Source organism: Euprymna scolopes, chromosome 39, assembly GCF_053919585.1.
Source record: "Euprymna scolopes isolate OS-2025 chromosome 39, ASM5391958v1, whole genome shotgun sequence".
Classification (NCBI taxonomy): Eukaryota; Metazoa; Mollusca; class Cephalopoda; order Sepiida; family Sepiolidae; genus Euprymna; species Euprymna scolopes.
In genome coordinates, this window is record NC_136520.1 from 3,962,218 (window position 1) to 3,981,096 (window position 18,879).

The following is an 18,879-nucleotide window of genomic DNA, read 5'->3' on the forward strand; positions in this document are numbered from 1 at the left end:
ACATGAGGGCCACCAGCAGCACATGCCGGACGGTCACTTCTATGAACCTTCTACAGTCCTACACATATGCTGATGACCGGGTCCAGGCTGTGGTGCCTGAACACCTGCCGAACCAGACCCTGGATGTTCCAGAGCCTTTACTTCCATTGACGCCCATATCCGCATCAGTCTTCATTGAGTACCGTTTGCCGTTTTAGGCTACAGCCAGCCTTTTTGTTATCGAGATATACACTGCTGCTAAAATGTGTATTCCATTGCATATCAAGCAATGCCTGTGCTTGAAGCTTTTTATAGCGAGGAAAGACTTTGCACCGAGACAATCCCACTCTCTGAACAACTGCCACATTGAACCAAAAAGAAGAGCAAGTCAACATCATTGGATGCAGCAGTCGCCACAGGTTTTATATCAGGGTTTTTCTTCTCCTAGAGAGGTTGCCTTCACCACAGCTTACGGAGCCCTCTCCATGCATCATGCCATTTGATCCATGACTGGGACTTAGGTTGCAGGGCACCAGAGCATATTCCACATGCCGGTGTGTCATGTATGCTGCAGCTTAAAGGGCCTAAGCTCCTCTGGAGGTTTCTGTCAGGGTTACCTCACCTTTAGCCTTTGGTTAAATAACCTTGGGCCACAAGGCAGCGGAGGTCCAGTTATACGACGCAGGACACTCACCGTTCATCAGAGCCCCGTTTGCGTGACAGTGGTCACGACGTGCACGTGGGTTGATTTGCCTGGGAGAAGCACAGAAAGACGCTAATACATCTGCGTGCTTTTAATACACGTCCACACCAGACCTTGACCACCATACATACAAACATACATACATTTAAACAGACAGGTGAGATTTATGTTATCGATTAAAGCAGAGTTATTTAATGTTTGTTTACCTTTTTTCTTAATGTATTTTCATACTGAACTGTATATGTCACAATCACATTGACGCATCGGTTCTTGCCAGATCACCGAAGTTAAGCAACCATGGGACTGGCCAGTACCAGATGGGTGATCATTTATGCATGCTATCTTGGCATTATTTCAAGTTGTCCTGAACTTATATAGACTTGTAAATTGAATTAAAACAATGCCGACCCAAAAGAGGTGTGGTTGGAGATTGTGCAATTCTTGCCACAAAAGGCCCAGAGCCCTCCGGGGCCCGGGTGACAAGATCAAAGTGTAGTATCTGTTCCGATAGATACTGCAAGCAAAGACCCTATGTGGGGGTGAGCCCACATATAAGACCTTGGTCAATGTAGGGGCAACCCTTCATACCAACAGTTACTATCCAGCTCCCATTTCCCACCTCTCGGGAGCTGGCCCCCCTTTTCCCTCCCCCTCCCTCTCTCTCCACATTAAAAAACGGCCTTGTGCCTAATTTGCTCAGTGGGGAAGCAAATAAATACAATCTGTCCCGACAGCTACTGCAAGCAAAGACCAGATGTGGGGGCAACCCCACATACCTGACCTTTAACCAGCTCCCATTTCCCACCTCTCGGGAGCTGGTCCCCTTTTTCCCTTCCCCCTCCCTTCACTCCTCACATTAAAAATTGGCCTTGTGCTTAATTTGCTCGGTGGGGGAGCAAATAAATACCCACAGGTACCTTTCAGTGAGTATCTTTAATCCAACAAGACTGAATAGAGCTGTTATTAATCGCGTTTAGTTCTCGCTAATATTCAATGATACAAATGGCCATTTAACCCCCAAAGAATTAATTTCTTTTTCTAAATTTTATATATTTTTCCCCTAATTACGCTGATCAAAAAAATACCAACTTTGTAGGGATTTGTTGCGTATTTTTTAAGTTTTAGCAGGACATAAAAACATCCAAAAAAACAGACTTTTCACCTGAATTGTATGTCTGCCAAAAACTTTTGACAGACAAGTTGGGCCGTGACAGAATTGGTATCGTTTTAAAGATCAATCTCTCGGACAACAAATATAAAAAAATGGGCCAAAAAGATTAATTCTTTCACTGTCAACCAGCCTGTTTTTTACAAGGAGAGGTCACGTTTTTGTCCATATTTTTGCATCAACGACGTCATTAAAAGACATTATTTCAACCACCCGTAATGTCACAATCGCGGTGGGCACATCGATAAGACTGTTTGCTTTGCCCGGGGAGATGGTCCCCATGAGGGCATCTCCGCTAAGGATGGAGCCAAATGAAAAATTAAGGAGATCCACTGCACAGAACCTCTAAACCAAGGAGCACCAGCCCCAAAAGACATTGGCGGGGGGAAGAAGCTCCCCATGAGGGGAGGTCATCCAAAAAGGAGAAAAATAGAAAGAATGTGCATACCACCCAGACACACCTCAGAAAGGCGCAAAAAGACATCGCCGGGGCAAACGCTCCCCAAAAGGGTAGCTGCTTTTAAGTGGGAGCTAAACTCAAGCCTCCAAAGAAAGGGCAGCTGCCCCAAAAGACACACGGAGGAAGGGCATCTCTCTGCTGGTGAAAAGCACCCTGTCCGTGATGGTAAACGTTGTCCATTGGGATGACGGGGGGGGGGGGCAGGCTGGTCGTGGCTGATGTTTCAGGTCGTTGCAATTCATGCACCTAGCACCACTTGAGAGAGGGTCTCCTCCTTCTGCGATCTCAACGCTTTTATTGCATGTCCGAAGAGTGTAGTTCTAATGGGGGATCGGAATGCCATCTTAGACCCCAGTATAGATAAGGTAGGAGGTGAAGCTAGAGGGTCAGAGAGATGCAAAACCAGCATAGCTGATCTGATGGCCAGATGTGATATGGTCGACAGGTTCCGTGTCAAGTACCTGGGGCGAGAGATGTGGATGTGAACTAATAGTGTAGACTTCTACCCAAACACTTATCTGGATAGGATGTTAGTTAAAAGAGACGACATAGAGCTTTTAGATTGCCCCACATTCCACTAGCTAGGACGGTCGAACCATAAACTGGCCCGTCTGAATCTGGGGAATAGGCCCAAACTAGGAAGATACTGGAAGCTGAATACCTCCCTACTGGAGATACAAGACTTCCGAGTAAAAGTAGCTAGGCTCATTCAAGAGGCTTTAGTTGGGGCAGTTACAGGGAGTAGGCGATAGGTTAGCCTAAAAGCTTAGATTAGGTACTTCTCCGTCACATACTCCCAGCGCCTGGCAACAGATAAGGCCAGGATGAAGAAGCAGCAAGAGAAAAAGTTAGCTAGGGTTAGGGTTAGGGTTAGAAAAAGTTAGCTAGGGTCACAGGTTTAAGGAATACTGTAAGTCAAGAACTAGCTAGGCAGGACCTTTGATGTGAGGCTTGTGAGGAGTGCTACAAGGGCCAAATAGTTAGAGCTAGGCTTAGGAGAGTAGCCAATGAAACCGTGAACTCCGATGCAGACATCCATATGTAGGGAGGTCGCCATGCGTGGCTCAGACAAGTATATAGCTAGCCTCAAGCACCCGGACTGTACAGATCCACCCTCTTTTGGTCAGGGGACCAAAAAAATATATAACACAAAGTGTAGTATCTGTTCCGATTCTGATACTACACTTCACCTTTTGTGATCTCGATCAGTGGAAGAGAAATCCTTCTAGATCAAGACGATATTTTTGGTCCTATCCAGAATGCCCCTTTTTGGGTAGCTGGATTTCCCCCATATTAAAATCCGACCTTGTGTTTAACTCTGCCCTCGTGGCGAGGCAAGTAAAGAGGAACAGTAAAACAATAAAAAAAAAATTGAAAAAATAAATGTTCATTCGAAACAAAGCCAACAGCGACCAGATCTTTGTTAAGATGACCTTTTCTCTGTCCACTGAGGTATATCTCTGCTTCTGTGCAGTTCTAGGAGGTCCATATTCCCAGGCTTTGCCTTCCCCCTTAGGATAAGAGGTTAGTTTATTGCTAATAATCGCCTGAGGAAAATGCCGACGTGGCTGTGAAGGCATTTTTTGTAGGCCAGAGTGTTCTTTGTCTGGCTTTTTAAATCCCTACGTTTCTGGCCCTTGTGTCACATCATCCCACTGTGGGGAAGGGAGATAAATATTCCTCTCTCAGGCTTTGCCTTCTCCCTGGCTTTGCCTTCTCCCTTTGATAAGAGATTAGTTTTGTGAATCACCTGAGGCGACCCTATCGGGGAAATGCCGACGTGGCTGTGAAGGCATTTTTTGCAGGCCAGAATGTTCTTTCTTTAGGGCGCTGGCTTTTTAAATTCCTACGTTTCTGGCTCTTGTGTCACATCATCCCACTGTGGGGGAGGGAGATAAATATCCATCCTCCTAGGCTTGGCCTTCTCTCGTGGGACGTGGTTAAATAACAGGTCTCTTGTTGAAAAGTGATCGCTTCTTTTCATCTTTCCCTCGGCACTATAATTGGCAGTGTACTCTGGGCCATTTCGGAAATGTTGATTGCGATGCTCGTCCGGTGCAATTCTAAGGGACCCACCCTGCCATGTCTTCTCCCTTTAAGAAAGGGTTTGTTTAAGGCGTCTCTACTGGGAAATGCCGATGGGGCTATCCAGGATTTTTATTTTTTATTTATTTATTTATTTTTTTTTTTGCGAACCAGAGTGCTTTTTCTCTAGAGCGTTGACTTTTCAGCTCAATCCTTTTCCGACCCTTGCGTCACATCATCCCGTCGTTGGAGGGGACGGGAGAAAAATAACGAGTCCCGTGTTGAAAAACTGATCGCTTGTTTTAATCTTGGAGAGGTGGAGCACTGGAGCAGTCACGTGCGCATAAGCGACGACTACCGCGGATTCAAGCGCATCGCATCTCTGCTTGCGTTTCATCTTCATCTCTTGCGTCTTCTTCTTCTTCTTCTTCTTCTTCTTCTTCTTAGTTGTAGGCGGGCTGGGCTGCCGTCTGTTATACTCGCTTCTCGTCGGGCAGATCTGCTTCGTTTTCTTTTTTCTTTTCTTTTTTTTTTTTTTTCGCCGAAAATACGGGCAATAGCCCGAAAGGAATGCTCTTCTAAGTGGAATTCCATCTTTTTTTGATGTTTGCCGAATTAAATAGTAGTTTTGCGACTGCCACGAACTGTTCTGCGGCACCAAAAATATATCTACTTGTATAGTGATGATACGCTAGAAAATAAATAACATTTTGCTGCTTCGTGTAGAAGGAGCACTTGCCTCAGAACTGTCGCTGGGTCGGATTTAAAAGGAAAAAAAGAAAAAAAGAGAGGGAAAAAGAAAAGAAAAGTAAAACTACGCTATATATTCTATACGCTAAATCATCTTCGTCTCTTCAAACTTGGCTGTTTCTTTTCTCCCCTCACCCCGTGGGTAGGAATAGGGTGCGATACGCAAAACGAAGAAGAAGAAGAAGAAGAAAGACAAAAAGAAGAGGAGGAGGAGGAGGAGGAAAAAGTCCTGCCTAATAAATACAGACGGACCATTTTCTTCACCTTGAAACGTCGCCTTTTTATTTAAGCGCAAAAAAAAAAAACAAAAAAAAAAAAACAAGGTGGGAAAGGAAAATAATTTAAAAAAAAAAAATAAATAAAAAATAAAACAAAAAGCAAATAAGGGGACGTATTTTCTAACGCAAATTTTTTTTTGGTATATATATTAAAAAAAAAAAAAAATCTTCGTAATTCTTGTTGATTAATATTTTTGTGGGAATCGCGACGAACCGAAGTCTACGAGCGGAGGGAAATAAATAAATTGACCTCAACTTTGAAAGATACTAATTTTTATTTTAGCAAAAAAAAAAAAAAAAAAAAAAAAAAAAAAAAAATTCAAACCTTACCAATTTCACATTTATTCAACATAAAAAAAATGGCAGGTAAGTAAATTTATTTATTTAATTAATTGGTGCTTGTACACGTTTGCCACCGTGCTGAAATATTAACGTTATTTTGAAAGCCATTCTTAACACGGGGAGGGTGTCTTATAACTATTCCGTGCTTCCACCTATTAATTTAATAATCAAAAAAGATATCGTAAAGCTTGAAATTAACCTGGGAAAAAAAATAAAAAAATAGCGCGGTGGCACAAGTTCATAAGCACTATTTATTTTTTATAAATTTATTTATTTTTAATTGTGATAAAATAATTATCGCAAAACCGTAGATCTTATTTATTTTTGCGATTTCAGAATTTTCCTTCACAAAAATTATAGGTATTTAATTTGAACGGAAAACAAATCCTAAACTAACCTAGGTAAGGACTTATGCAGTAATACCGTGCTGAAATATTAACGTTATTATTTAGAAACCTATTCTTAATATGAGGAAAGGGAGAACGTTTTGTAACTATCCTGTACTTTCACCTAACAATTTAATAAACAAAAGATACCGTAAAAATTGAATTTAACTTGAAAATCATGTCATGGCAAGTGCTCGTTTGAGCTCTAATCTATGGTCGCCCCTCGCCAAACTTTCACGAAAAACACTCGTCTGGCTGCAACCACTATCAATAATTTCCCCAACTCTTTATCTGTGCTTAAATTTAAACATTAATTCCATGAACAAAGTTTCTTTCTTAGAACCGCACGCCTGTGGAATTTTCTTCGTTTGCCTGCTTTCTAGCTGACTACAATTTGGTCGTCTTCAAGTCCAATGTAAACAAGTTTTTGAACCGGTATCCAATTTTACCAAATTTCCACTATTAATGATTACTACAATATTAGGTATTATTATACAAACACCGTGACAGCGTTAGGGTTAGGGTTAATTCGCTGTCACGGTGTTTGTATAGTTTTACCCAATATTATCCCATTGATTACTGTCTGTACTGTACACCCATTAACCCTCATCCTCGAGTGGCCTCCGGGCCGTGACGGAAAAAAAAAAAATGGAATGGTACTTATTCTGCATAAGTATTCTAACACAACCGTAACCCAAGTTTTAGATTTAGTTCAGCAAAAATCAGTTTAGCTCGGTTCAAATTCTGTAGAAGCACCAAAAATACCTTTCCCTGTTTACTTGACTCCCCACGAGGACAGTTAGACACAAGGCCGGTTTTAATGTGGGTAACATCCAGCTTCCCTAAAAGGGCACTGCCACTCTGGATTCGATAAAAAAAAAAAAAAAAAAAATGAAATGTTTAGAAGTCTACAAGGATTTACCTTACACCGGCCGAAAAAGATGAAGTGTATGATGTTCCCTCGGGCCATTGAACTTACATTGTGATTTGAGCCTGAATAAAAGATTTAAGATCTCAAAGTGTAGTATCTGTTCCAATGCTACACTTTCAATTCTTATTTTTGTTCCTTTTCTCCACATTAAAAAACGACCCTGGTGTCTAACTCTGCCTCTCCGTGGGGAGAACTACAAAAGGATTTATCGAAAAAAAAAAAACCCGTTCTTATTTAGAATTCAACCCTATCAAAAAAAAAATTTAAAAAAAAAAAAATCTACAGACAAATCTTTATGATGTGCGTACCCGTCACGGGACAAAAATGTCATTTTCCAAAAATCACGTAAATTGATCAAGTAGTTTTATTTTTATAAACAAAATCATTTTTAAGCGAATTTAAAGCGATTAATGTGAAATCAGTAGCATTACAAGGCTGATTTCGCATGGTGCTTGTTAAGATATTCGACAGATTGATTTTTTAAATGTTTTTTTTTTTTACAATATTACGTACTTAATTGTCATGTCGAAAATAGTAATATATCCAAAAATTACGAAAATTCAAATAGAAAGTTATTTATAATTAAAAGTAATTTTATGGAAAATTGGGTAAAATTGCATTTTTCTTAGATGTTATGAATCAGACAGTGAAGAGTTAGGTGTCAATTTTTATAGGAATTTTTGACACCCCTAACACGAAACTGCAAATAAAATATAAAAAACTCGTAATTTCTCTTTTAAAGGTGGGTTGTTTATTTTCTTTATGGATTATACTTCCAAAATAAACTATTAAAGTTCTTTTAAAAGTAATAGAAATATTTTTTAAAAAATATTAATGAAATTAAATGAATTTTACGAACTCAATATTTTTCAATTTTTAAACTTTAAAAATCTATCAAAATTTTTCTATTGATTCTATTTTTACGATATTTTCAGAGTCAATGTGAAATTTTATGTTCTTTCCAATAAACCGAATATAATATTTTAAACAAACGTTTTTTTAATTCACGCCTCCAATTTTCAAATGTCTATTAAAAAGTAAATAATTAATTTATGTACCAAAATTTTATATATCACAAATTGAAGATAAAAGATCAACAAATAATATATTCAAATTTAAAAACAAAAAAAGTAGTGTTTTTTAGAAATTTACCTGTAAAGTCAGAAGTTTAAATCTTTTTTTTTTTTTTTTTTCAAAACAGTTTTTTTTGTTTTTTTGTTTGTTTTTTTTTAATGAAACCTTGGTCCTTGCTCCTTTTAATTGAAAAAAAAAAATTAGGGCTTGAATTACATTTTTCGAGGCGTTATAAGCTTTGAAAGATAGCGGGTGGAATTATTCAATAGTTTTCACGAAATTTCTGACACTGCTAGCGATAGACTTTTTTTATTATTAAAAACAATAGTATTTGTTCTACTCGATGAATTTTCGTAATTTTTGAATATATTACTATTTTCGACATGATACTTGAGTATGTAATATTGTTTTTGCTTAAGACGATATATAAAAAAATGTTTTGTCGACTTTATCTTAACAATCATCGTTTGGATTATTGTCGACTTATCCGCTCGTTTTTTTTTTCAAGATGGCGACTCAAGACAGTCCCTTTTTGCTTACTCGTAAATTTTGATTTTCTTAGTTTAAAAATAATATTACTTGATCAGTTCACGTGCTTTTTGGAATATGACATCTTCGTTCTATGACAGGTAGGTACATACATCATAAAGATTAAAAAAAAAAAAAAAAAAAAATTAGGGTGACTGCCCCAGCCCCACTTCCTCAGCGTATTATAAAGACCCCAACTTTAACTTCCCCATGTTAAGAACGGCTTTCGGAATAAACAACCCTAACATCGAAAGCCGTTCTTAACATGGGGAGGTTGGCGGGTGTTTATTCCGAAAGCCGTTCTTAACATGGGGTGGTTGGGGGGGGGGGTATACTACGTTGGAGCAGGTCGTAAAAAAAAAATACCCAAATTAGGTTGAATGCTAAATAATAACCTTCCTTTTCATGCAGCGAGGTGGGACTTTCCTTAATTGCAAAACTAACACGTATTCGAGATTCGTAATGTTTTACGGAAAAGCAGCGGAAATTCCGTTCAGCATTCTAAGGGGAGGTGGAGGTGGCGGGGGAGGAATTTCAATTACATCGGCTATAAAGTAAATGTTAATTTTCTATTTGTAATGATATGGCGACGTATGGAAATAATTGTCTAATTAGATAACGGGCAGTTTGGGTGCTTAACGCAAAAATATTGAATTTCAAGCAAAACAAATGGTGCCCACGTAATTGTCATGTCGCAAATAGTAATATATCCAAAAAATATGGGAAACGATAAGATAGAAACTATTCTAAGAAAAATAATTATTAATGAAAAACGGCTTTCGATAACGTTTAGCTGAGGAATAAAATTTGTCCGACGTTTTGAATTGCGTTCAGTACGTGACGTAAGCAACAGAACTTAATTATCTCCCCTGTCAACTTATCTATTACAGTTATTTATAGTCGCTTTTGCGCTTCTACACTATTAGGATGGAATTTTGTAGTCGAAAATGGAGTTTTCAGATAAAAAAAAAAACAAAAAAAAAACAAAAACAATGGTTTCAACTGATTTTTTTTGTCAATTTTAATAAATTACAATGTTAGCTTCCAAAGTATGCAGTCGAAATTACCTGAATATTTACAGAATTATTTAAAAAAAAAAACTTCAATCGTGTTAGCAGGTGAAAAATTGCGGCCATCTTGTTTTTATAAAATAAATCGAAACGGAAAATTACCCCCTTTTTGAACTCTCCTGTGTCTTACATAAGCAAATACGATCGTTTTCTTCTAATTCTTTTTTTTATTTTCTTTAATAAATAATTTCTACCTTATCGATTTTCGTAATTTTTGGATAAAGCCATCTTAAAAATACGAGGAATACGAAGATACCATTGTTTTCATGTGACATTATTCAGTATTTTCAATTTCCGAAATTTCGTTCCGATAGTGTAGAAATGTTTTTTGTTTTTTTTTAGAAAGGAGAAAGGTTATGTTAAATTTTTACAGTATATTTTGTTGACGCTTATGCACTTATGTTACCGTGCTATTTTTTTTTTTACTAAATAATATTTTCAAATTAAATTGAACTTTTACGATATCTTATTTTAAATTGTTAAGTGAAAGTACTGACTTGTTACAAAACACCCCCTCCCCATTTTAAGAATGGCTTTCTAAATAATAACGCTATTACTTCAGCACGGTAACATAAGTACCATTTTTAAAATTAAATTGTTAGGTGAAAGTCCAGAATAGTTGTTTAAAGAAGCCTCTCCTCCTGTCATCTTCATTTTTTTTCTTTACTTTCACCGATTATCAAGTCCTTTGGGTAGGCTCTCATTATTTAAGAGGACGGCTCAACAAGAATTTGTTTACGTTTGACTTGAAAGCAACCATATAGTCAATTCGGAAGCAGCCCAGCATTGTTTTCCACAGGAAAGAAACTTTGCTCATAGAATTTTCGTTTCTAAATAACTAGCCTGGGTGCCCGGCGTTGCCCGGGTGTTTGGAGGTGTGTGCTGAGCAAAAAAAAAAAAAAAGAAAAAGTGGTTGTAGGCAGGCAGGCGCGAAAGACGAAAGGAACGTGAAAGCGTTCATCGCCAAACTGGAAGTGGTGAAGGTTTAAATTAAGGCTAGTCGATCGAAAAGAGGAGATAACTTTCGGAAATATCGGCGAGAAAAGCGACCCCCTCCCTGTAGAAAAGTGCCCATTTGAGAGTGAAGGAATGAATGTTTTTGGCCAATTTTTCCATATTTGGCGTCCGAAGGGTCGAGCTTCAAAAAACGATACCGATCTCGTGAAAATCCCTCGCCTCTGTCGAAAGTTTTAGGCATACATACATTTAAACAGACAGGCGAGATTTATATAATATATAACGTTATTATTTCAGCACGGTCCGTATTCTGCATAAGCACCCTTTCACCTAATCTATATATGATATATGAATTGAAGTGTCCCACTCCAACACACACACATTCTCACTTTTATAGATATATTATATATCTATAAAAGTGAAAATGTGTCTTGGAGGAGAATTGGGTCTTTTCTGTTGACTAATGCTGGGTGTTGTTGTCGAAGTTTCTGATGCATTTCATCCATTTATCGACAGCACTTCTCCGCCGTAATGGTTTCACCTGCATTTAAAAAACTAATGGATAAGATTGGTGGCAGACCACCAAACAGCCAGGATGACATTCTTTTGGCGCAACTCTGGCTTCGGGAAGTGTCGTGGAGCTTCGTCGGCGTCTAACCACTGAGCTGAGCGTCGCCGGTTGTCGTAAAAAACCCCACTCTGCATCGCAAGTTACAGCCCGGTCGAGAAACAGGTCGTTATTGCTGCGTAAAAGAAGAGAAGATGACACTTCATAACGGCGTTTATTTTGATTGTCGTTCAATTCGTGAAGCGCCCATTTATCAAGTTTTTGTCTTTCCAATCTCTCTCAAGTGGTTCGAAATCGACGTATACGTTACGTATAATTCAGAAGTAAGTTCTCGAACAGTTTTTGAACGCACGCACGCGCCCACACACACACACACACACACACACACACAAATGAAAATTTGGAGTTAAATTCAGTAAAAAAAAAAAAATTACAAAAAATTTATTTTCAACAAGGAATTTAAGGAATACAAAATTTTAATGTTTTTTCCCCTTAATTCATGAATTTTCAACAAATGGCTCATCTCATCACATTCACACTTTCATAGATATATAATATATCTATGAAAGTGTGTATGTGGGTGGGGGGAGGACACTTCTCAACCTATATACTCAACGAATTTTTTTATCTACAGACTTGTATTTGGTATATAGAGTATTCAGACATGCGGAAAACCTTTTAATCTGTTTTCATGCGGAAACAAGGGCTGCTGCTAAGGGATAAAAATTGAAAAATTGATACGTGGGAGGCATCGGATTTTTATCTGTTTGTCAACTGTTTCACGGAGTTTGAAAACACTGTTAAAGACTGTAGCAAGCTAGTCTAATGGTTATCGTACTTGACTCACTGTCTTTAGATTTTGGTTTCGATCTTAGCTCGAGTATTTTTACTATTTTACTTACAAGAAGTGAACAGTTTAGAAAAAGAAAAAAAAACATAGTACTCGCATGCGCATGTCTCAGTTTCTTTCCGTTTTTATTTATTTATTTTTTTTTACTTCATTTTTTAAAAAGGAATTTAACATAACGCTTAATACCGGGAGACACCTAGTACATCTTCTAATAATTTAATAAAAATTGAATTTAACTTGAAAGTCCTATATAATTTTTTTTTTAACAGTCCGATCCGTAAACTGTTTTTTTTTTTTTTTTTTTTTTTTAAATCATTTTTTGGCACCATGAATTTAATAATTTCGGCTCTTATTCAGATCCCCGTGCCCCCGTTATGTGAAAAAGAAAAATCTATATGATGACAAAACGAAAATATCATATTCCAAAAATCACCCAAATTGAATGACCAAGTAGTTTTTTTTTAATTTTCTTTTAAAGTTGGTAAGTGCTTGTTCTGAAAGGCGAAATACATACATTAATTGGCATAATAATTACATGAATGATTTTGCGCTACGAAACAGTTGCTGTCAACATTTGTGCATGTCAACATACTTAAAGGAATAAACGGTAAGATGGTCAACAACTTGAAATTTGGAATTTAGACTTTTGTCATTTATTTGTTAAATGCTCTGTAGTTACATTGAGCTTCAAAAATTAAGGATTGGTATCAATAAAAGATGAAATATAATTGAATAAGCGTGTGTATATATATATATATATATATATATATATATATATATATATATATATATAGTATTGTAATTTGTGTACAGAAAGTTGTTAGCTGAGACAATTCATCAAGAGATGAGTATTGGCTGAAGAGAGCTTGATAAGGATATATTAAACGGTCCTAATTATCGGGCTTGAAACCGACGGTACCAATGACTTGTCTCACCTAACAACTTTCTGTACACAAAATACAAAATATAAATACGCTCTTATTTTTCGGATTTTCCTTTTAATTGATCACACTGCTGGATTTTATTTTTCCAAAAAAAAAAAAAAGAACTAACCCTATATACAGGATGCTTCCACAAAGTCTGGCTACATTATGTTTTTTGTGGCGCTTATGTAGAATTTATCGCCTGCTGCACATTTTATTACATAGACCACGTTTTTTTTAGGTGCAATCTAGTTTTTGTTTTTTTTAAATTTTGAATGTTTGTATGGGGTTCGTGAATGTGTATGTGTTTCCCTCTAATATTATGTTGCAGACTCCACATCGTTGTTTGTTGCATTTTGTGACTCCTTTTGTTGCGTCTTGATTTAGTTTGGGTGAAGTAAGAATGCGTTTTAGGTTTTTGGTTTGACGTTTGCTTTTTATTATTTTTGTTGTTTTAATATATATATATGGTGCCCACAAAGTCTGGCTACATAATCTACAGGATGCTTCCACAAAGTCTGGCTACATAATGTAGCCAGACTTTGTGGACACCCTCTGTGTGTGTGTGTATATATATATATATATAGAGAGAGAGAGAGAGAGTGAATAAAGGACAAGACTATATTCCAAAATTCACGATGTTGACCATCTTATAATTTATTCCTTTAATTCAGTTGACATTTACAATTCTTGACAGTATCTGTTTCGTAACGCAAAATCAATCACTTAATTATTATATCAATCAGTGAATCTATTTTGCCCTTAACTCATCAGAGGAAATAGCAACAATCAATCCATATTTACAGCTTCTCTTCCGATTTTCGGATTCTAATCATGTCAAAACGCACTTTATTTCCTTTTGACGGATTGATTGTTGCTATTTCTTCTGATGAGTTAAAAGCATAATAGATTCACTGATTGATATAATAATTAAGTGATTGGTTTTGCGCTACGAAACAGATACTGTCAAGAATTGTAAAAGTCAACTGAATTAAAGGAATAAATTATAAGATGATCAACATCATGAATTTTGGAATATAGTCTTTTGTCATTTGTTCAATATATTGCTCTGTAATTACATTGAGCTTCTTAAATAAGGATTGGTATATATTATAAGAAAATATATTTCCACAGAAATGTATATATATATATATATATATATATATATATATATATATATATATATACACTTTCAATTTGTCTTTACATAAGCAGTAATTTGTTGCTACACAGTCATGAGCATGTTTCGGTCTTCTAGTATTTAGTAACTAGAGACCTCTTTAAGCAACAACGCTTATTTTCGAAACATGCTCATGGCTGTCTAGAAACAAATTACTGCTTATGTAAAGACAAATTGAAAATATAACTTGCTCTAATTCCGCATTAAACACTCTTGTATTGACCTCGTTATATTTCACTGGTTGAAAAAGAGCAACCTCAAATTATATTTCCGGTTCCGTTTCTATGATATTCTCTATTTTTAAGAGCATTTTTTTTGTCCCCCCCCCTTTCTTTTTGAAAACGAGATAATATTCTCGAAATATCAAAGACTTCTACGATCCCGGTTATCTCAAACAGTGAGTCTGTTTTACTGTTTCGTATTTGTGATTGATATAAGGTAATAAATAAATATATGAAGATATCAAAAACAAGCTCTGCAAGACCCACTTTTTCGTTTGTCCATTTCTTTTCCATACATCCCATCAATTTAACACCCGGTTTCCTGTATTGCTATAGCCTTCTTATACTCCTCCTCCTCTTCCATATATACGCACACGCACATACACATACACGTATTGAAAAACTAAGCTTGAGCGAAAGCCTAAAAGAAGCAAAGATTTAAAACAAAAAATGAGGAGATGAACCATTTATTGAAAATCCATGAATTAAGGAAAAAAAACAACAAAAAAAAAATTAACATTTTGTATTCTTTCTTGAAAAATAATGTGCTAGTGCACTTATTGATCCGCACTAGTTTTCTAAATAGTATTTTCAAGTTTAATTAAAGTTTTATGATACGTTTTTAAATTATTGTAAGGTTAACGTACAGAATAGACGCAAAACACCCTACCCCTCCGCATGTTAAGAATGTCTTTCTAAATAATAAGGTTATTATTTTAACACGGATCAATAAGTGCACTAGTATCAAAAACAAATTTCTCGTAATTTTTTTTTTTTTTTTGCTGAATTTAAATTCAAATTTTTATTTTTATCTATCTATCTATCTATCTATCTATATATATATATATATATATATATATATATATATATATATATATATATATTGTTGGAGCAAACGTGTTTCAATGAACCCCTAGCAGGGAAAATCACCTCATCAGGCCAAAAACCATCCACCAGATGGCCTGATGAGGTAATTTTCCCTGCTAGGGGTTCATTGAAACACGTTTGCTAATGTATAGCCAATAGCTCTCCAACAATCAATATATTGCTCTGTTTCATGCATTGAGCACTCTTTGGAATGACATATTGTGTTGTTGTTATGAGTTACTGAAAAATTCTACCAACAGTATAATAATAATAATAATATATATATATAGAGGTCTGGAGTGTGAGGTGTGCGGAAGAATATGTCTTAGCAGAGCTAGGCTGATGAGTCACCAGTCTACTCATCGGCGCAGCGGGCCACCAAGCAGTCTGGAGTTGCCAGAGTTAACCTGTGTCAACTGCGGGCGAATGTACAAAACGACAGACGGTTTGAAACGGCATTTGACCCTGCATAGAAAAGAACAGCAAGAACGTGCTGTTAGTGGTGCACATGTCTGTACAATGTGTGCTAAGGAATGCCAGAGTTTAGCAGGGCTTAATAGCCACATTCGTGCAGCCCATCACTGAATGTTTTCGTGTTTCTACATACTATTTTTTTCTTTCTTTTTTTTTTGTGCTATATCGAGTGATGACAATGTTCGAAAGCGAATTTGCTGCCATCATATATATATATATATATATAAATAGCTGTATGAGAACTTGCTTCTGAATTATACGTAACGTATACGACGATTTCCAACCACTTGAGAGAGATTAGAAAAGACAAAAACTTGATAAATGGGCGCCTCATGAATTGAACGACAATCAAAATAAATGCCGTTATGAAGTGTCATCTTCCTTTTTTTAACGCCGCAATAACAACCTGTTTCTCGGCCGGGCTGTAACTTGTGATGCAGAGTGGGTTCTTTACGACAACCGGCGATGCTCAGCTCAGTGGTTAGACGCTGACGAAGCTCCACAATACTTCCCGAAGCCAGAGTTGCACCAAAAGAATGTCATGCTGACTGTTTGGTGGTCTGCCATCAATCTCATCCATCACATAATCTCTAAAAGCTTAATGAAGTTACTATATATATATATATATATATATATATATATATATATATATTTGATGGATAGGTTGTTGCTATTTATTTTGATGAGTTAAGGGCATAATATATTCACTGATTGATATAATAATTGAGTGATTGATTTTGTGCTACGAAGCAGATACTGTCAAGAATTGGAAATGTCAACTGAATTAAAGGAATAAATTATAAGATGGTCAACATCATGAACGTAGGAATATAGTCTTTTGTCATTCTTTCACTATATTGCTCTGTAATTACATTGAGCTTTTTAATAAGGATAGGTAGATATTATAAGGAAATAAGTTATATTTTCACATAAATAAATATATATATATATATATATATATAATCATATCAATTGATATGAGAAGATATAATTAATTTTATCCGTAAATTTTCAGTATTTACTTCAACAGTGCTCAATACATAGGTAGAGCTAGGTAATAAGTTATGAAAAAAAATATATGGCAATTAAGCTACTCAGAATATTCTGCGGAATATATATATTTCGTGGAATATTCTGTGTAGCTTAAATTGCCATATATATTTTCATAACTTACTATATATATTATATAAGACCCAATATATAGTAATGATTTAAAAAGTTTTAAAAAAAATGACTCATGCGCCACAACTGAGAATCGAAACCAAAACATTTAGTTTCCAATTTCCTTTGACGTTAATGCCTGAGCTATGAGGACATGTTTGCTGCAAGATTAAAAATTAAAACATGAACCAATAGCTATTACGTTATGCATGCTTATTTATAATGCTGTCGTTCGACCTTTTACACGGCAAATTTAATTTTTTTAAGTGTCACACTTTTGCACAGATTTTCCCCCGGCTAAAACCCAAATATAAAGTTTCACATGTGTCCGAATACCCTATATATTAAGTTTTATTTTTGTAGACTAAAAAACTGACACAGGAGTTTGGTAGGTAATTTTTTTAAACAAGTATATATACGCATACATAAATATATATAGAAAGAAGTTTTGTTTCTTTTTACGCAAATATTATGCAAGTATAAATCATGTAGAATATCTGCATGAATATAATTACACGTAATAGTTTACTAAAAATGATCATCTCGCAAGAAAATCGAAAAAACTAATAGGGAATTAATTAAAATGAATGTTTAAGAGAATATACAAATTAGCTAGATCTTTTGCAAATGAATGCAATTTCACGACCCATATAGTTGGGCACTTCTACACTATTGGAACGAAATTTCGGAAATCGTAATACTGAATTTCACATAAGACAATGGCAACCACGTATTCCTCGTATTTTTTAAGATGATTATATCCAAAAATTACGAAGATCGATAAGGTAGAAAATTATTTATTAAAGAAAATAAATAGAATTTGATGAAAACCATCGTAAGACACAGATTTCAAAAGGGAGGTAATTTTCTGTTTCGATTTAAACAAGATGGCAGAATTTTTCACCTGCTAACACGATTAAAGTTGGGTTTTTTTTTTAATAATTCAGTAATATTCAGGCAATTTCGACTGCATAATTTGGAAGCTAACATTGTAATTTATTAGAATTGACAAAAAAAATCAGTAGAAACCAGTTTTTTATCTGAAAACTCCATTTATCGACTACAAAATCTCGTTCCAATAGTGTAGAAGCCCAAAGTTTTTAAAGTTTTTAATATGAATATCAATACAGAACCCCCCCCCCCAAAAAAAAAAAAAATTCCTGGAGGTATGGCGTAATGGAAACATATTAAAGGTATTTGCAGCTTCTCTTCAAATTTTCAGATTTTAATCATGTCAAATCACACTTTATTTCCTTTTGATTGATTGATCGTTGCTATTTCTTCTGATGAGTTAAGGGCACAATATATTCACTGATTGATATAATAATTAAGTGATTGATTTTGTGCTACGAAACAGATACTTGTAAGAATTGTAAATGTCAACTGAATTAAAGGAATAAATTATAAGATGGTCAACATCATAAATTTTGGAATATAGTCTTTTGTCATTTATTCACTATATTGCTCTGTAATTGCATTGAGCTTCTTAAATAAAGATTGGTAGCTATTATAAGAAAATATATTTCCACAGAAATATAATTCTGGATAGAAACCATAATTTTTATCTCGGATTTCTGCCGAATCCTAGGAGAGTGCTTGTGTGAAACACAACTGTAACGACTGCTGTTTATCTAATTTTGCTGTTTATCTAATTTTTTTTTTTTTTGTTTTCTTTTCAAATAAAAATTTGAAAAAAACAAAACAAAAAAAAAAAAACCCGCAACATTGAAGCTGAAAGATATATTACTAAATAATTACAAAATCCGTAGTTTTGTGTAAGCTGTTGCCGTTGGTCGAGAAAAAAAAAAAAAAAATACACAGGAATAAAAAAAATAAAATAAAAAAATAAAAGTGTAGACTCCTTGGAATCGAGAATGGCTATTCTTTCAGTCTCTCTGTTCTCCGGTCGGACCCGCCTAGGGCGAGAAGAAGCAGACTCTCTCCCATGAACTCAACAAGCAAGAGCAATAAATCGCATCATCGA

At 35.7% G+C, this 18,879-nt stretch overlaps 1 protein-coding gene across 2 annotated transcripts in view; it reads left to right on the forward strand.

Moving 5' to 3' along the window:
- The first annotated feature begins 4,685 nt into the window (after window positions 1–4,685).
- Window positions 4,686–18,879, forward strand: part of LOC145263628 (neuroglian-like) — a 229,944-nt gene continuing 215,750 nt past the window's right edge. For both annotated transcript variants that reach the window (XM_080120471.1, XM_080120472.1), the window contains exon 1: window positions 4,686–5,729. In XM_080120471.1, coding sequence (XP_079976597.1) covers window positions 5,723–5,729 — 7 coding nt within the window. In that variant the 5' untranslated portion in view covers window positions 4,686–5,722. The remainder of the gene's footprint in view (window positions 5,730–18,879) is intronic.